The sequence below is a fragment of the Oncorhynchus gorbuscha genome, linkage group LG22 (genome assembly GCF_021184085.1).
Source record: "Oncorhynchus gorbuscha isolate QuinsamMale2020 ecotype Even-year linkage group LG22, OgorEven_v1.0, whole genome shotgun sequence".
NCBI lineage: Eukaryota > Metazoa > Chordata > Actinopteri > Salmoniformes > Salmonidae > Oncorhynchus > Oncorhynchus gorbuscha.
This window is the reverse complement of record NC_060194.1, coordinates 18,690,031-18,714,160: the sequence shown is the minus strand read 5'-3', so window position 1 is coordinate 18,714,160 and position 24,130 is coordinate 18,690,031. Positions and strand designations below refer to the sequence as shown.

The 24,130-nt window shown below is 41.2% G+C and overlaps 1 protein-coding gene across 8 annotated transcripts in view; it reads right to left on the bottom strand.

Annotated features, from left to right (window-relative positions):
- LOC124009268 (high affinity cAMP-specific 3',5'-cyclic phosphodiesterase 7A-like) overlaps positions 1 to 24,130 on the bottom strand; it is a 50,729-nt gene that overhangs the window by 20,434 nt on the left and 6,165 nt on the right. For 4 of the 8 annotated variants that reach the window (XM_046320892.1, XM_046320893.1, XM_046320894.1 and 1 more), the window contains exon 1: positions 10,412 to 10,456. The exons of the other annotated variants lie outside the window; for them this stretch is intronic. In XM_046320892.1, the coding sequence (XP_046176848.1) occupies positions 10,412 to 10,441 (30 nt within the window). In that variant the 5' untranslated portion in view covers positions 10,442 to 10,456. Of the gene's footprint in view, positions 1 to 10,411; positions 10,457 to 24,130 lie in introns of those variants that run through there. 8 annotated transcript variants of the gene reach the window in all.

Here is a 24,130-nt window from a genome sequence, read left to right as displayed (position 1 = left end):
CACAAAGAAAAGTCTTCAACTATATTTTACCAAATGGGGCTCTCTTCTGTATACCACCCCCTACCTTGTCACAACACAACTGATGGTCTCAAACACATTAAGGAAAGAAAATCCACAAATTAACTTTCAACAAGGTACACCTGTTAAGTGAAAAGTACCTCATGAAGCTGGTTGAGAGAATGCCAAGTGTGTGCAAAGCTGTGATCAAATATAAAATATATTTTGATTTGTTGAACACTTTTTGGGTCACTACATGATTCCATGTGTTATTTCATAGTTTTGATGTCTTCACTATTATTCTTCATCACGCAAACACACACAGTGCATTTGGAAAGTATTCAGACCCATTGACCTGTTTCCACATTTTGTTACGTTACAGCCTTACTCTAAAAGTTATTAAATAGTTTTTTCCCTTTATCAATCTACACACAATAGCCCAGAATGACAAAGCAAAAACTGTTTCTTGAATTTTGTGCAATAAAATTAAACTGAAATACCTTATTTACATAAGTATTCAGAGCCGTTACTCAGTACTTTGTTGAAGCACCGTTGGCAGCGATTACAGCCTCCAGTCGTCTTGGGTATGACACTACAAGCTTGGCACACCTGTATTTGGAGAGTTTCTCCCATTCTGATCTGCAGATCCTCTCAAGCTCTGTGAGGTTAGATGGGGAGCGTCAATGCACAGCTATTTTCAGGTCTCTGCAGAGATGTTCGATCGGGCTCTGGCTGGGCCACTCAAGGACATTGAGACTTTTCCCGAAGCCACTCCTGCATTGTCTTGGCTGTGTGCTTAGGGTTGTTGTCCTGTCGGAAGATGCCACTGAAAAACATCACCAAATGTATGATTTTACCACCACCATGGGATGGTGCAAGGATTCCTCCAGACATGACATTCAGGCCAAAGACTTCAATCTTGTTTTCATCAGACCTGAATATTGTTTCTCATGGTCAGAGTCCTTTAGGTGCCTTTTGACTATGAAGGCCTGATTGGTGCTGAAGAGATGGTTGTCCTTCTGGAAGATTCTCCCATCTCCACAGAGGAACTCTAAAGCTCTGTCAAGAGTGACCATCGCATTCTTTGTCACCTCCCTGACAAAGGCCCTTCTTCCCCGATTGCTCAGTTTGGCAGGCAGCAGCTCTAGGAAGAGTCTTGGTGGATCCAAACTTATTCTATTTAAGTATGATGGTGGCCACTGTGTTCTTGGGGACCTTCAATGCTGCAAAACGTTTTTGGTACCCTTCCCCAGATGTGTGCCTCGACACAATCCTGTCTCTGAGCTCTATGGACAATTCCTTCGACCTCATGGCTTGGTTGTTGCTCTGACAGGCACGGTCAACTGTGGGACCTTACATAGCCTGGTGTGTTCCTTTCCAAATCATGTCCAATCAATTGAATTTACCACAGGTGGACCTATCAAGTTGTAGAAACATCTCAAGTATGATCAATGGAAACAGGATGCACCTGAGCTCAATTTCAAGTTTCATAGCAAAGGGTTTGAATACTTATGTAAATAAGGTATTTCGGATTTAATACATTTGCTAAAAATTCTAAAAACTTGTTTTTGCTTTGTTATTATGGGGTATTGTGTGTAGATTGGAGGAAAAACATTTATAAAATACATTACATTACATTTAAGTCATTTAGCAGACGCTCTTATCCAGTGGAACAGTCACTTTACAATAGTGCATCTAAAACTTAAGGGGGGGGGGTGAGAGGGATTACTTATCCTATCCTAGGTATTCATTTTATAATAAGGCTGTAACGTAACAAAATGCTGAAAAAATCTAAGGGTCTGAATACTTTCCGAAGGCACTGTGTGCGCATGTATACAGTGGGGCAAAAAAGTATTTAGTCGGCCACCAATTGTGCAAGTTCTCCTACTTAAAAAGATGAGAGAGGCCTGTAATTTTCATCATAAGGAAGCTAACTATGACAGACAAAATGATAAAGAAAAATCCAGAAAATCACATTGTAGGATTTTTTATGAATTTATTTGCAAAATATGGTGGAAAATAAGTATTTGGTCAATAACAAAAGTTTCTCAATACTTTGTTATATACCCTTTGTTGGCAATGACAGAGGTCAAACATTTTCTCTAAGTCTTCACAAGGTTTTCACACACTGGTGCTGGTATTTTGGCCCATTCCTCCATGCAGATCTCCTCTGGAGCAGTGATGTTTTGGGGCTGTTGCTGGGCAACACAGACTTTCAACTCCCTCCAAAGATTTTCTATGGGGTTGAGATCTGGAGACTGGCTAGGCCACTCCAGGACCTTGAAATGCTTCTTACGAAGCCACTCCTTCGTTGCCCGGGCGGTGTGTTTGGGATCATTGTCATGCTGAAAGACCCAGTCAAGGTTCATCTTCAATGCTCTAGCTGATGGAAGGAGGTTTTGACTCAAAATCTCACGATACATGGCCCCATTCATTCTTTCCTTTACACGGATCAGTCGCCCTGGTCCCTTTGCAGAAAAACAGCCCCAAAGCATGATGTTTCCACCCCCATGCTTCACAATAGGTATGGTGTTCTTTGGATGCAACTCAGCATTCTTTGTCCTCCAAACACAACGAGTTGAGTTTTTACCAGAAAGTTCTATTTTGGTTTCATCTGACATTCTCCCAATCATCTTCTGGATCATCCAAATGCTCTCTAGCAAATTTCAGACGGGCCTGGACATGTACTGGCTTAAGCAGGGGGACACGTCTGGCACTGCAGGATTTGAGTCCCTGGCGGCGTAGTGTGTTACTGATGGTAGGCTTTGTTACTTTGGTCCCAGCTCTCTGCAGGTCATTCACTAGGTCCCCCTGTGTGGTTCTGGGATTTTTGCTCACTGTTCTTGTGATCATTTTCACCCCACGGGGTGAGATCTTGCGTGGAGCCCAAGATCGAGGGAGATTATCAGTGGTCTTGTATGTCTTCCATTTCCTAATAATTGTTCCCACAGTTGATTTCTTCAAACCAAGCTGCTTACCGATTGCAGTTCAAACAGGTGCCATTAATACAGGTAACGAGTGGAGGACAGAGGAGCCTCTTAAAGAAGAAGTTACAGGTCTGTGAGAGCCAGAAATCTTGCTTGTTTGTAGGTGACCAAATACTTATTTTCCACCATAATTTGCAAATAAATTTATTAAAAATCCTACAATGTGATTTTCTGGATTTTTTTCTTCTCATTTTGTCTGTCATAGTTGAAGTGTACCTATGATGAAAATTACAGGACTCATCTTTTTAAGTGGGAGAACTTGCACAATTGGTGGCTGACCAAATACTTTTTTGCCCCACTGTATTCATGGCTTCATAACAATCGGTAATCTGCCTTTTTGGATGCCGATTATGGCCGATTACATTGCAATCCATGAGGAAACTGCGTGGCAGGCTGACCACCTGTTACGCGAGTGCAACGTCAAAAGGACCTTGTGGTTGCAAGGAGCCAAGGTAAGTTGCTAGCTAGCATTAAACTTATCTTACAAAAATGTTCACATAATCCCATGTTAAATACACATGGTTGATGATATTAATAGGTTAACTAGCTTGTCCTGCGTTGCATATGATCAATGCGGTGCCTGTAAATTTATCATTGAATCACAGCCTACTTCAACTTCGCCAAATGGATGATGATTTAACAAAAGCGCATTTGCAAAAAAGCACAATCGTTGCACAAATGTACCCAACCAGAAACATCAATGCCTTTCTTAAAATCAATACACAGAAGTCTATTTTTTTAAACCTGCATATTTAGTTGAAATAAATTCATGTTAGCAGGCAAAATTAACTAGGGAAATTGTGTCACTTCTCTTGCTTTCACTGCAAGCAGAGTCAGGGTATATGCAACAGTTTGGGCTGCCTGGCCCTTTGCTAACTGTGTGACCGTAATTCATTTGCCTGAATTTTACATAATTATGACATAACATTGACGGTTGTACAATGTAACAGCAATATTTAGACTTATGGATGCCACCAGTTTGATGAAATACGGAACGGTTCCATATTTCACTGAAAGAATAAAACGTTTTGTTTTCGAAATGATAGTTTCTGGATTTGACCATATTAATGATTAACGTATTTCTGTGTTTATTATAATTAAGTCTATGATTTGATATTTAATAGAGCAGTCTGACTGAGCGGTGGTAGGTAGCATGGCATATATAACATGCTCGTAAGCATTCATTCAAACAGCACTTTATTGCGTTTACCAGCAGCTCGTAGCAATGCCTGATTCACAGCGCTGTTTATGACTTCAAGCCTATCAACTCCCAAGATTAGGCTGGCAATACTAAAGTGCCTATAAGAACATCCAATAGTCAAAGGTATATGAAATACAAATGGTAGAGAGAGAAATAGTTGACGCGTCAGAATTCCTATAACTACAACGTCTTAACTGGGAATATTGAACCACCAGCTTTCATATGTTCTGAGCAAGGAACTAAACATTTGCCTTTTTACATGGCACATATTGCACTTTTACACACACACTTATTTTGTTTAACTCTCCTGGCTGAGACATTGATGAAATTGCGCAAGCACATTTGTAGTGGATTCATTTGGAGCACAACCCTGCATCCTCGCCAATCACGCAATTACTGTTGTTCATGCAATCCAAAAACAGCCCATGATAAATTGCAATCTGGGTCAGGTGGGCATGGTTTGAAAGCTTATTCTATTGCCAACATAACTAGCTAAGTTATAAAATACGATCTTACAGTGTTAGGCTTTCAAAAGGCAATTCTGACAAATAGATCATAATTATGGTGCTCATAGAAAGGGGTCATGAGTGCATTCAGTTGTGCCGCGGCACATTTTCTTCACAACAACCCATGGTATTTATGGACGCCATGTCATCTTGTAACTAACTGTATACCACACATAGTGATCATAAACATTGACACTGTATATGACATGAGTTTTATGATATGAAATGTGAAGTGCACATTTTGACTCATGGATGTTTGGCTTGCTTGTATGACATATCAAAGAGGTATTCAAGCCTCAACGTCTCTTCTTACAAAATACATAGTGATCTTAATTTATAGCATTTCCCTCATTCCCATTTAACAGAAGGGATGGTGCAAATCAGAACGGATGTCAGTCAAAACCCATACAGCGTATAGCATGTTACTGTACAGCCACCACATTCCACTTAGTACCCCAATCTTCCATTTTCAACCTGTATATGGGTAGCAGTGTAAAGGGTTCAAGTCAGTTGTATGAACTATGAGACAAGAAAACATGCCAAAGATTTTGTTGACACATCAAAGCACGTCTATTCTGCTTGATTATCTTTGAGAAGAGAAGCCTTGCCAAAGTTTGACAGTGTTATTGTTAATACTGGCTGCTCCCTGTGTCTGTTAGCGGAGTGTTATCCAATTGTGTTTATGTGGCAGCTAATGATACAGTATGCAGACACAGATTGGACATTGTACTACTTCACTATTCTTTTATTGAGTGAGAGTAATCTATTCCATCATAATGTATGAGGCTGAATCAGTGTCAAATCAAATCCAATTGTATATTTTCCACATACACATGGTTAGCAGATGTTAATGTGAGTGTAGCGAAATGCTTGTGCTTCTAGTTCCCACAGTGCAGTAATATCTAACAAGTAATCTAACAAATTCACAACGACTACCTTATATATTTTACACACACACACACACACACACACACACAATGCAAGGGGATAGAATAAGAATATGTACATATAATTATATGGATGTGTGATGGCCGTGCGGCATAGGCAAGATGCAATAGATGATATAAAATACAGTATATACACATGAGATAAGTAATGTAGGACATGTAAACATTATTAAAGTGGCATTATCTAAAGTGACTAGTGATACCATTATTAAAAACATTTATTGAAGCGGCCAGTGATTTGAGTCTACGTTAGTGATGGCTGTTTAACAGTCTGATGGCCTTGAGATAGAAGCTGTTTTTCAGTCTCTTGGTCCCAGCTTCGATGTACCTGTACTGGATGATAGCAGGGTTCACAGTGAGGGTTTTAGGTGACAAGTCATATTTCTTCAGCCTCCTGAGGTTGAAGAGGAGCTGCTGTGCCTTCTTCACCACGCTGTCTGTGTGGGTGGACCATTTCAGTTTGTCCATGATGTGTACACCGAGGAACTTAAAATGTTCCACCTTCTCCAGGACTGTCCCGTCGATGTGGATAGGGGGGGGGTGCTCACTCTGCTGGTTCCTGAAGTCCACAATCATCTCCTTTGTTTTGTTGACGTTGAGTGAGAGGTTATTTTCCTGACACCACACTCCGGAGGGCCCTCACCTCCTCCCTGTAGGCAGTCTTGTCGTTGTTGGTAATCAAGCCTACTGCTGTAGTGTAATCTGCAAACTTGATGATTGAGTTGGAGACGTGCATGGCCACGCAGTCATGGGTGACAGGGATTACAGGAGAGGGCTGAGAACACACCCTTGTGGGGCCCCAGTGTTGAGTATCAGCGGGGTGGAGATGTTGTTTCCTACCTTCACCACCTGGGGGTGGCCTGTCAGGAAGTCCAGGCCCCAGCTGCACAGGGCCGGGTCAAGACCCAGGGTCTCAAGCTTAATGATGAGTTTGGAGGGTACTATGGTGTTGAATGCTGAGCTGTAGTCAATGAACAGCATTCTTACATAGTTATTCCTCCTGTCCAGATGGGATAGGGCAGTGTGAAGTGTGACGGCGATTGCATAGTCTGTGAACCTATTGGGGCGGTAAGCAAATTGGAGTGGGTCTATGGTATCAGGTAAGGTGGAGGTGATATGATCCTTGACTATTCTCTCAAAGCACTTCATGATGACAGAAGTGAGTGCTACAGGGCGATAGTCATTTAGTTTCCTTAGTTTTCTTGGGAACAGGAACAATGGTGGCCATCTTGAAGCATGTGGGAACAGCAGACTGGGATAGGGATTCATTGAATATGTCCATAAATGCACCAGCCAGCTGGTCTGCGGATGCTCTGAGGACGCGGCTAGGGATGCCATCTGGGCCAGCAGCTTTGCAAGGGTTAACATGTTTAAATGTTTTACTCACGTCAGCCGCGTTGCAGGAGAGCCCACAGTCTTTGGAAGTGGGCCATGTCGGCGGCACTGTATTGTCCTCAAAGTGCGCAAAGAAGTTGTTTAATTTGTCTGGGATGGAGACATAGGATGAGTCGGACATCGACCTCTAGTTTATCATCCTCAATTCAAGCCAGATACTGGCAATTGCACAAACAGCAGAGTCGTAGTTTATGGGCAGACACAATACTACTACATTACATACAGCCTAGGCTTTTGTTTAAAAAAGCTAATCTAATATGAACTAAACAGACAAAGCAGTATATTAAAACCTTGGTTTGAAGGCGCCAGTGTTTACACAAACAACGCCAGTGTTCACACAAATCAGTTCTGTTTATGGCAGCCAGAGCCGGGGTCTCACAGGGAAGGAGGCTGTTAGACAACCAACCTTACCATGCCCATATGTGCTTCACACAAGCTATCCAGACAAGCAACTGGCATCTTGTCACATGGAGCTATGAGGGCTGTGTCAGGCCCAGCGTGCGTCACTACCGGCTTGCCTCGCTGCACTCCAAACACTGTGGCGTCTGTCAGGCTGGGACGGACATATGCCTCCATCCCTCATGCCACTCGCTCCTATTAAAATGCTTGACATTCAATGCTACATTCACAAGTCAACACATGACTGCTGCTCACGATTCTGGGCCCGTATCCACAAAGCATCTCAGAAAAGGTCCTATAATATTACCGTTAAATCAACACACTCGTCACTAACATTTAACAACGCTTTGGCAGTTTGGCATCCAAAACGTGCCGATAATGTTGCATAAAACATTTGAAGGGTCTATAATTTTCATTCAACACAAAGTTAACATTGGCACCTAGACGCTTTTAATTTCCCAACTTCTAGGCATATTTTTTAACAACCTGTTGTTGTGCTCCAAAGGCATAACGTATGTTCACTTGTGAATTAAATAACATGTTGGTTAATTAAATAACTGAACAAAATGTGTGGTTATAAGTATTTCGGCATATCCTGTGAAATAGGGCTAATGTGAAATCATTGTCAAAAGCATGTAGGTCGAGATTATATATGGATTGATCATATATAAAATATCAAAGCAACTGCATGTGACACAGTAGCCACTGACACCTCATGAGATCTCCTAAATATCTGTCAACTAGGTGGGACTCTTATAACCAAAGAGGCTTCATGCATAGCTTTTATTTTTACCCATAAGAGTAGGAATAAAATACTTTCTGCTCAGACGATTGCCCTCAATGAAAGTGGACTGGCTTCAGAATTCAGTAAATCTCAGCATGATCGATTCCATGGTTGTCAAAATTAAACTCAGACATTTGGTATGGATACAACATCCTTTAAAACATCACACAGTGGTACAGTGTTGTGAAAACCCAGCAAGTTTGGTGAATGAACAGAAATGCAATGGTATTCCTTGTTACCCATAATTTCTTCCAACTCAACATCACATTCAGATATTTTATTTCAACTCTGTTCCATCCATCACAAAACTCCTAAGACAAGCTACAAATGGCCTGTGCTATCAAGACCTCATCTTTTAAGCCACCAATAAAATAAGCCAAAAAAGAACTGCAATGTACACTATGTGCAGTATATGTTATGTCTTGTGAAATGGATGATATGTTTATGATTCTACTCTACTGCTAAATCCAATAAACCTATAAACCAACTACTACTTCTGCTACTGAAATTACAATAGGGTAAATCCATTTGAATTCAATAACATCTTCACAGCATCCCTTTTGATATAAACAAAACTTTCCATATATGATTGCCCATGGAAGAAGTGGTCAGAAAGTGAGTTTTCGGACCTGAATGCAAAAAGATTTCAAGAGATAAAGGTGCTCAAAGTTGACCCATTTTGCATACCCCCCCCCATTTTTTTACCTTTATTTTATTAGGAAAGTCAGTTAAGAACAAATTCTTATTTTCAATGACAGCCTAGGAACAGTAGGTTAACTGCCTGTTCAGGGGCAGATTTGTACCTTGTCAGCTCAGGGATTCGAACTTGCAACCTTTTGATTACTAGTCCAACACTCTAACCACTAGGCTACCCTGCCTCCCCTACCATACCATGGATACAAATAGAAACGGCTGAGATTGATATAATTTAAAAGCTTACAAACAGGGTTGTCAAACTGTTTTTACAATTTATGTAATTTATTAAGCTTAATTGTCAATGATCAAAAAATGCGTAAAGTCTCATTTTTCATGTTCTCATAAATTGTAGCTTAGAAATAATCTGAGGTTTTCGTTTTGTGCCCGCCATCAGTTGAGACATAACATGCTCTTGAAAACAGGGTGGGTGTCATTTCAATCATAGAAATATAATCCATAGAATGGACCTATCCCTTCAGACCACTGCAATTTGGTGCGCAAAATAGGTCAACTTTGAGCACCTTTATCTCCTGAATGTTTTGGCATTCAGGTCTAAAAGTTACTTTCTGACCACTTCATCCATGGGCAAACATGCATGGAAATGTTTGTTTAAATCAAAAAGGATGCTGTGAAGATGTTATAAATCCATATGAATTCCATCCTACTACAACTACCACTTCTTACATACTAAAATCACTGTCTTTAACTTTGACCTATAATTAAGATGGTAGTCAAACTCAATACAAACTCACATTTAAATGTGCCTCTTCTTAGTAAAGTACGTATTTAAAGGTATTTAAAAAGGATCTGTGATAGATTCCCAGTACTGTTGTCCAAACCCTTGACCGAGCTCAGTTTCAGCTAATGAAGCTAAAACACAGCTGGCCGGTGGGAAATTGATCACCCAGAGAATGCTGTCTAATTAGCAGCAACAGGATGGGTTTCAGTATTGGCCACTGGGGGGAATAAAAAGAAATAAATAAATCAAATAAAATCACACAAACCACATTGAGCAAAGAGAACCACTCCAATGTCACCACTCACTTTCCCACCACTCAAAGATGCCTCAATGATTTTGGACAGAGCTTTTGTCATAAAAAACCCAAATCATGATGGAACCTTAACAGGTCCTCACTGGTGTCCTAAACTAAAAACACTTGACAAAACTACTCATAACAATATTTTACTTCAATCCAATGTGGTATTCTGCTTACGCTGTATCATTACCAAGTCTGAACTGTTCCTGATGAAACCAGCCAAAATAAAAAACACCCTCAAACTATCAGTCCCTGAAAATAGCAGACATACTGTACACACCATCACAACGTGAGCTCATAGTAACTCACCACACCTCCTTTCCTAGTAAGGCAGTAAACAGACACACAGTCATCAGTCTGTGCTAGAGATATCCTTTTCAAAGTCAAATCAACTCAGTGTTGATAAAGAGGCAGTTTACCTAGTAGTCCAAACTGACTGTCTGCTAGTGTCAGAGGACCTACCTTGTGGGAAATCCACCTTGTTAGAATCATAACTAAGGACCAGATCAGTACAATTCCCATTGGACCGTGTGGCAGAGGATCATACTCCCTCTCCCTGGATGTACATTCGTGTTTCTGTGTCGTGGGTCCAGCCCGGATAAATATTAGCAGACAGGCAGACGAAGGACAGCTCAAGGCCCAGGCAGGCAGAAGGGGACAGACAGAGAGTAAGCAGAGCCTTGTGCAGCTGTCTTAGCTCCAGCGCTAGCTACCTATCACCTGACTGACTGCCCAGTCCTAACACTCCAGGGAGTGCCTGACAGACTGACTGGCTGGGCTGGCTGACTGACTGCCAGTCAACCGAAGGGCTGGTGTGAGGGGCACACACCACGCTCTCTCCCTTCAGCCCCATATGGACTGATGGTGTTGCACTGTGGCAACGGCCAAACACCATCATAAACACTGACACAGAGAAGGAGGGTGGGGGGGGTTAGAGAGGACAAGGTGTACCAACATTACCACACCTCAATGTCACGTTATTCATGACGTAAGGGTTTGAGAATCCAAAAAGGTCAGAAGGAGATGACTGCATAGCCTGGCTTCAACAGTATGTGTGCCTTGCTAAAGGCATGGCGGTTTGGAGAGTTGTCATACAGTACATATGAATTGTCAATATGAAACATGGGACACACAATGGCAGAGATATCCTTTTAGTCAAATCAACTGTGTTGATAAGAAGGCAGTGATACCTAGTAGTCCAAACGAACTGTGTGCTGGGGTCAAATGACCTACCTTCTAGGAAATGCCCCTTGTTAGAATCACAACCAAGGACCAGATCGGTACAATTCCCATTGGACCTCCCAGCAGAGGATCATACCAGTGTTCTTTCCCTGCACTTAAGGTACACATATTTGAGTTTGCCATAGCAACACGAGTCCTACAACGTAAAAACGTGGGTTCTGCTGCCAAGATGAAGACAAAAGGTTTGTACTATGAGAAATGATCTCTGATAATAAGCCCAAATTAAACATGAGGGGAATGAGATCACTGACGTTCCCAAGTCTTTGTTCTACTATGCACTTAACGTCATCAGAACAATGTGGCTCCTTTTGCAACATAAACTTAGAGAAAGAATCAGTTACACCATTAACATAAGTTACAATCTTACACAATACAAGTCAGTCTGGCCGATTATTGTAGGAAGAGAGACAAAGGGAAAAGTTTGAGACGCTCTGGGTCTGTAGCCTTGAATAAATGCTGTCCCAAAACAGGGTTAGGTATGCCCTCATACTCAGGCAGCGCACAGCCCGAATTAGACCCTCAACATACGTCGACATCACAGCTGATAAGTGTGGTGAACGGGGACCAGAAATAGACCACCATCAGGCATGGGCCTCAAACCAACGGCACAGGAAGTCTTGGGAAATTGTCATCCTCCATGCAGTAACAGAGTCCCTGCAAGGACAGCTTTGCAAATGATTCCACTCTAAAAATCTAGCTAATAGGACACTTGGGATGTTCCCTGATTATTCCCTCGACTTCAGTGTCATTGAGGGGCCACGAATACACTAGTGGTGAAGACGGTTCCGATTTCTCTACGATAAATGCCTACTCCTAGAGAATATTAAAATGACAAACAGACCTCAATGTTAAACATGTCATATTTCAAAAGGTTAGTTACTCTCATTTTTTATTTAAAAAAAGATTGCAGACATTTGAAAGCAGGCCTAAATATCAACCAAATGTCAGTTGTAAAGTTAACTACCTCTTTTCCATTTTGTGGAAATGGGAATATAAAAACTAAATGTGCAGTGTCCTAAAAACGGGTGCATGCAGAGCAACTGTGTAAAATAAGCTCTTTCATAGATAATCCACTTAAGAGATACAGCAGATTCAGAAAATATTTAGACCCATAGAATTTTTCCACATTGTTACGTTACAGCCTTATTCTAACAATTCCCTATAAAAACAAAGCAAAATCTGTTTTTTTAGACATTCAGACACTTTACTCAGTCCTTTGTTGAAGCACCTTTGGCAGCAATTACAGCCTTGAGTCTTCTTGGATAGGACGCTAAATGTGTATGTGACCAATAATATTTTATTTTATTTATTTGGGAAGTTTGTCCCATTCTTCTCTGCAGATCCTCTCAAGCTCTGTCAGGTTGGATGGGGAGCGTCGCTGCACAGATATTTTCAGGTCTCTCCAGAGGTGTTTGATCGGGTTCAAGTCCGGGCTCTGGCTAGGCCACTCAAGGACATTCAGAGACTTGTCCTGAAGCCACTCCTGCGTTGTCTTGGCTGTGTGCTTAGGTTTGTTGTCCTGTTGGAAGGTCAACCTTCGCCCCAGTGAGGTCCTGAGTACTCTGTACTTTGCTCTGTTCATCTTTCCCTCGATCATGACTAGTCTCCCAGTAACTGCCACTGAAAAACATCCCCACAGCATGATGCTGCCACCACCATGCTTCACCGTAGGGATGGTGCCAGGTTTCCTCCAGACGTGACGCTTGGCATTCTGGCCAAAGAGTTCAATCTTGGTTTCATAAGACCTGAGAATATTGTTTCTCATGGTCTGAGAGTCCTTTAGGTGCCTTTTGGCAAACTCCAAGCGGGCTGTCATGTGCCTTTTATTGAGGAGTGGCTGCAGTCTGGCCACTCTACCATAAAGGCCTGATTGGTGGAGTGCTGCAGAGATGGTTGTCCTTCTGGAACGTTCTCCTATCTCCACAGAGGAACTCTGGAGCTGTCAGTGACCATCGGCGCTTCTCCCCGATTGTTCAGTTTGGCTAGGAGGCCAGCTTTAGGAAGAGTCTTGGCGGTTCCAAACTTCCATTTAAAAATGGAGGCCACAGGGTTCTTGGGGACCTTCAATGCTGCAGAAATCTTTTGGTACCCTTCCCCAGATCATCTGTGCCTCAACACAATCCTGTGTTGGAGCCCAAGGACAATTCCTTTGACCTCATGGCTTGGTTTTATATAGACAGGTGTGTGCCTTTCATGTCCAAATCATGTCCAATCAATTGAACTTACCACAGGTGGATTCCAATCAAGTCGTAGAAACATCTCAAGGATGATCAATGGAAAGAGGATGCACCTGAGCTCAATTTCGAGTCTCATAGCAAAGGGTCTGAATACATATGTAAATAAGGTGTAATAAATTTGCAAACATTTCTAAAAACCTGTTTTTGCTTTATCATTATTGGGTATTTGGTGTAGATTTCTGAGGATTTGTTGTTATTTAATCCATACTTTCTGAAGGCACTGTACACATTGGAAAGCAAAACCAAATACCATCTGTGCCTAGTGGCGGTCCAGCAACTAAGGAGCCAATTAAGATTGAGTGGGCAACCTGGGCTCATAGACTAAAATTAATATAGGAAAGGTAACTCCTGGACATTCAAATTAGTATGATATGTTACGTTTAGCATGGTTACATAAGACAGAAGGTTACTTAAGGTAAAAAACGAAAGGAGGATGGTTGGTCGGGGTTGATGGTTTTTCGCTTTGTCATTATGGGGTACTGTGAGTAGATTGAGGATTTAAAAACCTTTTTTTATCCATTTTAGAATAAGGCTGTAACGTAGCAAAATGTGGAAAAAGTCAAAGGGTCTGAATACTTTCCCGAACGCAATATAGATAATATTCCACATAATACTTTCCAGTTGAATAATGTGATGACAGCAAGCTCTCTCATACTGGACATGTCTGTCTACATCCCAAATGGCACCCCTTTGCACTACTTTTGAACAGGGCCCAAAGGGCTGTGGTCAATACTGCCCTATATGGAGAACAGGGTGCCATTTTTCAACATAGCTTCTGTTCCATAGTCACGTGTGATGATGATAAAGCCATCAGAGTGCTGTAAACAGCATAACACAGGTTTGTTTTTTGTTTTTCCAGCTCATCATGTTTCTGGCGGGTTGGGGAGAGCTACAATAATACATTAAGACGTGTCCTAGGCGCTCCCATTCAAGGATTTACAAGACATTTCTTTCTGAAATCATCTGTGAGCTTTGAAGAGGAGACTAGCTTGAAAGCATGTGTGAGCTGGATTGAAAGAAGACTGGTTTGAACTGTAATTCCGGTTTGGCATGACACAAACAAGCAAATGAAACTGGTTGAAAAATAAGGTCAGAAGATAAACATTATCAAAGGACAGATTATTAGGATGAAACCTGGGCTTGCGTTTAGTATCAGTTCAACCTTCCTTTAGGCCTCAAAGCTGTCAAAATATGCAAATTCAGACTTCATGCAAACTAAAGTTGACCATATATTCAAATCTGACAGGACACTCGTCCACAAACAGTATGACAGGTAAATTTACCTGAAGCTCGAACAAGGCTATCCTATCAAGTACTGGCCCGTGGAATGCATACTGTAACATGTAGTGTACCGTCATCTCCCCCCTATTTTGCATAGAACCTTAGGATGTAGGCCGACAAAACTAAAATGATAATTGCGCTGAAAGGTGAAATAACCTATGCAAAAGCTGAAATGACCAATATCAATGTATATTTTCAAAAGAACTTAGCTCTGGGATGGGCAACTGGCAACCCTAGGGTGTTGGCCCGTGGACACATTTCCAACCATATGTTTGTTTGTTTATTTAACTCTTCCAGGCAGAGTTGCAAACGAAAAGCCATCTCTCAGACTAGCCAATAAAAATAAAAGATTAAGATGGGCAAAAGAACACAGACACTGGACAGAGGAACTCTTGCCTAGAAGGCCAGCATCCCAGAGTTGCCTCTTCACTGTTGAGACTGGAGTTTTGCAGGTACTATTTAATGAAGCTGCCAGTTGAGGACTTGTGAGACATCTGTTTCTCAAACTAGATACTCAAATGTAATTGTCCTCTTCCTCAATTGTGCACCGGGGCCTCCTACTCCTCTTTCTACTCTGGTTAGAACCAGCTGGAGCTGTTCTGTGAAGGGAATAGTACACAGCGATGTACGAGATCTTCAGTTTCTTGGCAAATTCTCGCATGGAATAGCCTTAATTTCTTAGAACAAGAAAAGACTGACGAGTTTCAGGAGAAAGTCTTTGTTTCTGGCCAATTTGAGTCTAATCGAACCCACAAATGCTGATGCTCCAGATACTCAACTAGTCTAAAGAAGGCCAGTTGTATTGCTTCTTTAAAATCAGGACAACAGTTGTTAACTGTGCTAACACAATTGCAAAAGGGTTTTCTAATGATCAACTAGCCTTTTAAAATGATAAACTTAGATAAGCTAACACAACGTGCCATTGGAACACAAGAGTGATGGTTGCTGATAATGGGCCTCTGTACGCCCATGTAGATATTCCATTTAAAAATCAAAATAATTTATCGGCCATTTCCAGCGACAATAGTCATTTACAGCACTGTCTACACTGTATATTGTACCTGTATTTCAAGGCCTACCTTCACACTCAGTGCCTCTGCTTGAAATCAAAAGAAATCAGCCAAGACATTAGAAAAAAAATTGTAGACCTCCACAAGTCTGGTTCATCTTTGGGAGCAATTTCCAAATGCCTGAAGGTACCACGTCCATCTGTAAAAAAAAATAATACGCAAATATAAACACCATGGGATCACGCAGCCGCATTCAGTCTCCTAGAGATGAACGTACTTTGATGTGAAAAGTGCAAATCAATCCCAGTACAACAGCAAAGGACCTTGTCAAGATGTTGGAGGAAACAGGTACAAAAGTATCTATTTCCACAGTAAAGCGAGTCCTACATCGACATAACCTGAGAGGCCGCTCAGCACGGAAGAAGCCACTAGTCCAAAAGCCACCATAAAAAAAGCCAGACTACGGTTTGACACTGCACATGGTGACAAAGATCGTACTTTTTGGAGAAATGTCCTCTGGTCTGATGAAACAAAAATATAGCCGTTTGGCCATAATGACTATCGTTATGTTTGGAGGATAAAGGAGGAGGCTTGTAAGTCGAAGAACATCATCTCAACCGTGACGCACAGGGGTGGCAGCATCATGTTGTGGGGGTGCTTTGCTGCAGGAAGGACTGGTGCAATTCACAAAATAGATGACATCATGAGGTCTGAAAATTATGTGGATATATTGAAGCAACATCTCAAGACATCAGTACTGCCACATAAGACAAGCATCGGAGCCGGCGTAGTATGATTCAATATTAGCCCTGTATTGACACAGGAATCAGGAGGCTAGAGTTGTGGTCGGATTTACCAAATGGAGGGCGAGGGAGAGCTTTGTACGTGTATCTGTGTGTTGAGTACAGGTGATCTAGATTTTTATTCCCTCTGGTTGCACTTATTTAAGTTTCCCTGCATTAAAGTCTTCGGCCACTAGGAGTGACGCCTCTGGGTGAGTGGTTTCCTGTTTGCTTATTTCCTTATACAGCTGACTGAGTTCGGTCTTAGTTCCAGCATGTGTCTGTGGTGGTAAATAAACAACCACGAAAAGTATAGCTGAAAATTCTCTAGGCAAGTAGTGTGGCCTGCAATTTATCCCAATATACTCTACTTCAGGCAAGCAAAATCTAGAGACTTCCTTCGATTTTGTGCACCAACTGTTGTTTACAAATATGCACAGATCACCCCCCCCCCCTCGTCTTACCGGAGTGTGCTGTTCTATCTTGCTGGTGCAGCGTATATCCCGGTAGCTGATTATCCATGTTGTCATTCAGCCACGATTCCGTGAAACATAGGATATTACAGTTTGATATCCTGTTGGTAGGATATTCGTGATCGTACCTCATCTAATTTATTGTCCAATGATTTCACATCGGTGAGTAGTATTGACGGTAACGGCAGCTTTCCACCCACCTTCTCCAGGTCCTGACCAGGCATCTAGCTCATTGTCCTCTATACCTGCATCGCTTCCTCTTGCAAATAACGGGGTTATCAGCTCTGTGGCGTGTTTGGAGAATGTCTTGTGTGTCCTCCTCCTTGTTGTAGAAAAAATCTTAGTCTAATCCGAGGTGAGTGATCCTGATATCCAGAAGTAATTTTTTGCTGTAAAATACGGTTGCAGAAACATTATGTACAAAATACATTTTTTAAATAACGCAAAAAAAAACCCACATAATAGCACAATTGGCTGCGCGCCGTAAAACTGCTGCCATTTCTTCCGGTGCCATTTTTCCTTCACATGAGGTATAGTTCACCTACTCTGCATCTCACAAAGACACGGTTGGAACCAAAAATCTCAAATTTGGACTCATCAGACCAAAGTGACAGATATCCACCAGTCTAATGTCCATTGCTCATGTTTCTTGGCCCAAGCAAGTCTCTTCTTCTGATTGGTGTCTTTTAGTAGTGGTTTCTCTGTAGCAATTTGGCAGGTAGCCTAGTGGTTAGAGATTTAGGCCAGTAACTGAAAGGTTGCTAGATCGAATCCCTGAGCTGACAAGGTAAAAATCTGTTGTTCTGCCCCTGAATAAGGCAGTTAACCCACTGTTAAGAATTTGTTCTTAACTGAATTGCCTGGTTAAATGTAAAGAAGACAATTTGACCACAAAGACCTGATTCAAGCAGTCTCCTCTGAACAGTTTATGTTGAGATGTGTCTCTTACTTGAACTCTGTGAAGCATTTATGTGGGCTGCAATCTGAGGTGCAGTTAAATTGAATGAACTTATCCTCTGCAGCAGAGGTAACTCTGGGTCTTCCTTTCCTGTGGCGGTCCTCACAAGAGCCAGTTTCATCATAGCGCTTGATGGTTTTTGGGACAGCACTTGAAGAAACTGTCAAAGTTCTTGACCTTTTCCGGATTGACTGACATTCATGTCCTAAAGTAATGATGGATTGTCGTTTCTCTTTGCATATTTGAGCTGTTCTTGCCACAATGTGAACTTGGTGTTTTACCAAATAATGCTATCTTCTATATAACATCCCTACCTTGGCACAACACAACTGATTGGGTCAAACGCATTAAAGAGGAAAGAAATTCCACAAATTAACTTCTATCAAGGCACAACTGCTAATTGAAATGCATTCCAGTGACTACCTCATGAAGCTGGTTGAGAAAACGCTAAGAGTGTGCAAAGCTGTCATCAAGGCAAATGGTGGCTACTTTGAAGAATGTTTAACACTTTTTTGGTTACTACATGATGGTGAGGGGTTCATGTGTCATGTCTACACTGTTATTCCACAATGTAGAAAATAGTAACAACATGGAATGAGTAGGTGTGTCCAAACTATTGTCTTGGACTGTAGCTTTTTTGGGGGGGTGGGGGGGGGGGGGGCTCAGTCAGGGTCTCAATTTCAAAATGTTCAATTCAGATGACTGTCAGTCAGATCAGATGCCTTTGGTGTGGTTCAACTATGGACACAGTCACACAGTCACAGGGGCTTTGGCTGTCATGTTTAAACAGGCTCCCTAGTCCTACCCACATCACTCATGCAGCATCTTGACACCTCTTGACGTCACTGGCTCATTCAACAGCAGTCTCCTTATCTCCATCTGCATCATCCTGTATTATTCATAAGGTCTAAACATCTGAGCAAAGTTTAGTATGCACACACCTTAGACAGCCATATCTATTAACTACAAGCTAGTCTGATGAGTTCATGGCTACATGACTAGACAGCTAAAACAGATTATTCACTTCCCACAGCAGATGACACATTCTGGCGTGCTTCTGAAAAAATGCATAGCATCTGCGTCACTGAGCAACTCAGGAAATACCTGGACTGTAATCTTCATTATGCTGTAGCTGTACAGTAAGTCCATTGCAGCAAATGACTCGGTGTTAGAGGTGCCTTGACATTTAAAATCTGAATTGTATCCCATCAATCAAGCAGACAGACCAATCAGGTTTATTAGTCTGGGCTATTACTCTAGGGCAAGTATACCTTGCATTGCTCAGGTTTATCCCATATCAGTTCTAGTGGGCTGGCTGACTACAGCGATGTAACTAATAAAGCTAAAAGAGGAGGAAAGTACAGGACAGATGAACTCTCCCTTAGCCTTTGTGTGGCCTGTCCCAAAAACACATTCGGTCTCTAAACTGTAAAAGAAACAAGAGCTAAAATTGTTCTAAGGTGCTTCACAAATTCAAAGTATCCCCATGAATTGTGGCACTTCAGTGTGAAAAGCAGCTTGAGCATCTCCGCATTCCTTCCAGTGTGTTACCTGTAGTAAATCCCACTTCAGAGGGTGTGTGTGTGTGTGTGTCTACACTGGATGGGCCCTTCTCTTAATGGAACAGACCATGAGGTCTGGCTCATGGAGGGCCATAAAAGACAATCAGCAATATAGGGGAAAGGCAAACAGTCTGGACTGGAGCATTGTGAGGGGTTCATAAACTAATCAGACCCTTACTGGCCTCTCACAGAACACAGAGTGTTGCAGGGGAGTTGGAGGTGAAGTGTGAGGTAAGGACCATCATGTCATATCTACCTCCTGAATAGTACCATTTGCAATCTTATTATGTAAACATATAACAATTTAACCTCACTTTGATCAAGTATGAATATGAAGAGAATATCTAACAGAAAACAACTTTACACAATGATGATGTCTTCAACTAAAAGAAGGAAACACCTCAGAAACTTTTAAAGGGATACTTCGTGATTTTGGCCATGAAGCCCTTCATCTACTTCAGAGTCATGTGAACTTGTGGATACCATTTTTATGTCTCTGTGTCCAGTATGAAGGAAGTTAGAGGTAGTTTAGCATTAGCGCTAGCATTAGCGCAATTACAGCAAGTCTATGGGTATCTACAGCAAGTCTATGGGTATCTACAGCAAGTCTATGGGTATCTGCATGTTAGCAGATGCTAACGCTAGGAAAGAAACAAATCAAGTATAGTCTGCGGTTTTCTTTCAATAAAAGTAGTAAAACAGCTGCTTGTTAATGACTAACTACATTTTACTTAATAATTAAGTGTATTAAACATCTGTGTGATGTGATGAATCCGTTTATTCCAGTTCAGAATGAAATTATTTGTTGTATTTTAACAGCAACAGTTCCAACCTAGACAGGTATGTAAGAGTGTTTTTAAATGGGGAAAAATAAACATGAAAAGATTTATGGGTATTTCAGTGTTATTTGTTTTGCATTTTTTAGGCATAAGCTTAGGTCCCAGGAAAACACCGAATTTCTCATTTGGGTCCCAGGCTGAAAAAGTTTAAGAACCCCTGGTCAAAGGTATTTGAAATACAAACGGTAGAGAGAATTAGTGCTATAATTCCTATAATAACTACAACTTCTTAACTGGGATAATTGAATTCTCATAATAAACAGAACCACTAGCAAGGAGCTAGTGTTCATGGCAGATATTGCACTTTTACTTTCTTCTCCAACACTGTGTTTTTCCATTATTTAAACCAAATTGAACATGTTTCATTATTTATTTGAGACTAAATTGATGTTATGTATTGTATTGATGTTATGTATTATGTATTATATGTATTATATTGGTCCTTCTGTAGCTCAGTTGGTAGAGCATGGCGCTTGTAACGCCAGGGTAGTGGGTTCGATCCCGGGACCACCCATACGTAGAATGTATGCACACATGACTGTAAGTCGCTTTGGATAAAAGCGTCTGCTAAATGGCATATATTATTATTATATTAAGTTCAAATGTAAAAGTGTCCATTCAGTATTGTTGTAATTGTCATTATTACAATACACAAAAATATGTATATATACATACACACACACATACAAACAGTGGGGCAAAAAAGTATTTAGTCAGCCACCAATTGTGCAAGTTCTCCCACTTAAAAATATGAGGACTGTAATTTTCATCATAGATACACTTCAACTATGACAGACAAAATGAGAAGGAAAGAAATCCAGAAAAATCACATTGTAGGATTTGTTATGAATTTATCTCATTTTGTCTGTCATAGTTGACGTGTCCCTATGATTTAAAAAATTACAGGCCTCTCGTCTTTTTAAGTGGGAGAACTTGCACAATTGGTAGCTGACTAAATATTTTTGGGCCCCACTGTATGTGTGTGTGTATGTATGTATTTCTTTTTTTATATATATTTTTTAAATTATTATTATTTTTATTTATTTATTTATTTATTAAAATAGGTATCAACTTTTGGTCCTCAAATAAATCGGTATCGGCGTTGAAAAATCATAAAATCGGTCGAACTCTATCATAAACCCTTTCAAATCAAATTGGTCACATGCACCAAATATCTTTTTTGTATCTTTACAACCACCTTAAAGTGGAACTGACAGCATTTTAGCAACATCGAATCTTATTCAAATATGTTCATATACACCCCCAGAAAGAACATTACACTTTTTATATTTTTTGACAAGCAAGCACTTCGATACGGTCATTTTATTACGTATATAGTGAGGGAAAATGTCAATGATCTCAAGGCAGTTGCGACCATTGTAACCAAGAAAACAATTGGTAACACACTACGCCGTGAAGGACTGAAATCCTGAAGCGCCCGCAAGGTCCCCCTGCTCAAGAAAGCACATATACATGCCCGTCTGAAGTTTGCCAATTAACATCTGAATGATTCAGAGGACAACTGGGTGAAAGTCTTGTGGTCAGATGAGACCAAAATGGAGCTCTTTGGCATTAACTCAATTCACCGTGTTTGGAGGAGATGGAATGCTGCCTATGACCCCAAGAACACCATCCCCACCATCAAACATGGAGGTGGGAAAATTATGCTTTGGGGGTGTTTTTCTGCTAAGGGGACATGACAACTTCACCGCATCAAAGGAATAATGGATGGGGCCATGTACCGTCAAATATTGGGTGAGAACCTCCTTCCCTCGGCCAGGGCATTGGAAATGGGTCGTGGATGGGTATTCCAGCATGACAATGACCCAAAACATTCAGCCAAGGCAACAAAAAGGAGTGGCTCAAGAAGAAGCACATTAAGGTCTTGGAGTAGCCTAGCCAGTCTCCAGACCTTAATTCCATAGAAAATCTGTGGAGGTAGCTGAAGGTTCGAGTTGCCAAACGTCAGCCTCGAAACCTTAATGACTTGGGGAAGATCTGCAAAGACGAGTGGGATAAAATCCCTCCTGAGATGTGTGCAAACCTGGTGGACAACTACAAGAAACGTCTGACATCTGATTGCCAACAAGGGTTTTGCCACCAAGCACAAAGTCATGTTTTGCAGAGGGGTCATATACTTATTTCCCTCATTAAAAAGCAAATAAATTTAACATTTTTGATATGCGTTTTTCTTACTCGCAGATACAATTGTGAGAACACCCCACTCTGACCATTTTACTCACCCTAACTGAGCTGGTTAGGCTGTTTACATGTTGTCCAGAGCATTCGTTACTAACTAGAACGTTTTTTTTGCCTGCCTTTGTTTACTGACAGTCATATTCAGCGGGTGTTGCACGTTTGTACATTCGTCAGTTATTTGTCAGTTATTCGTCAGTTATGAGCTCTGGCACATTCAGACGAGAGTACTCTGAAATCGGAGTAGCTAGATAGCCAGAGTGAATTTGCGAAGGCAAGAGATATGCTAGCTAACAGTCATTCAGGTTCTTGCTAGCTAACCAAATGACACCTGCATCTCTAGCTGTGTATAGCCACCAAAAAAAACGATGAGGGGAAAAAGTCAAGTCACTCACCCACTTCAGATCAATGACCTTGCTAGTCTGATTGTATTGACATTCCCAGCTTTTGTTCAATTTCGTTCCTTTTTGTCCAAAATATTGAGTTATTGAAACAGTGCATCACAAATGGAGGCAGCAAACAATGTACCAGGCCAGCTGTGATTTACAACCTGATGGCAATATTTTATGGACTAGCAAGAAATGTATTGGTGAATTATATGAATCATGCATTGAACTGCATCCATCTATTCTGCCCACAATGCCTTAGTGTAAGTCATGGAACGTTGAGTCAAATAGAACCTATTTTTAAAACCTCTTATAAAGTTGGTTTTGTAGCATAAACTTGGAATGTAATATTAGTCACTTGTTTCACATCTGCAAAGTAATTAAAGGGCTGTCATTTCCACTTTCAGTGTTATCCAATGTCCTTTATTATGGCTACTTAGATTGAGCAGTTTTTGATTAAAATAACAGCTTTGTGTATACTTTAAGGTTATGCTGTGGTTATTATGCATTTTTCCTTTTTCTGTAGGTTTGTTTGTCAAAGTGTCAGCAGGCTTCTACTACAGTATATCTGCCATACAGATGCAGACAGAGGTCATATGGGGCATAGAAACCTCCAGAGTACACCAGGCCATCCCAGTAGGCCAACCCAATATGTACCCCTTCTGCATGGACGGTTCAACACCAAGGAGTGGCAGTTACAGATGTTGATTCCAAAGAAAGCTAAGGAAGCTAAACTATATGATTATCGCCCTGTAGCACTCACTTCTGTCATCATGAATTGCTTTGAGAGACTAGTCAAGGATCATATCACCTCCACCCACTCCAATTTGCTTACCGCCCCAATAGGTCCACAGACGATATCCAAGATGGCGTAGCAGTCGGACCTCTTGTCGTGTCGTGTCCCTTGTATATATCGTTTTTTTTACATATTTTTCTTCGCATATCTTTTAAAACATTTTGCTAAACCTCAACTTCGAAATACTCTCCTGCAACCCGCCTCACCAAATGTAGCGCGGATCTGCTTTATTTTCTAAAGTACTTATATTTACTTCGGATCCGGAACCCCCCAACTGAAGCTAGCCAGCTAACTACCAGCAAACCATTGCCAGCGGTCATCAGCTAACTGGTCATCAGCTAACCTTTAGCTCGGAAAGCTCTCGCCAGTTCGAAAAACGAGACTCTAATCAGAGCATAACGGACCGCAAACTGAACATT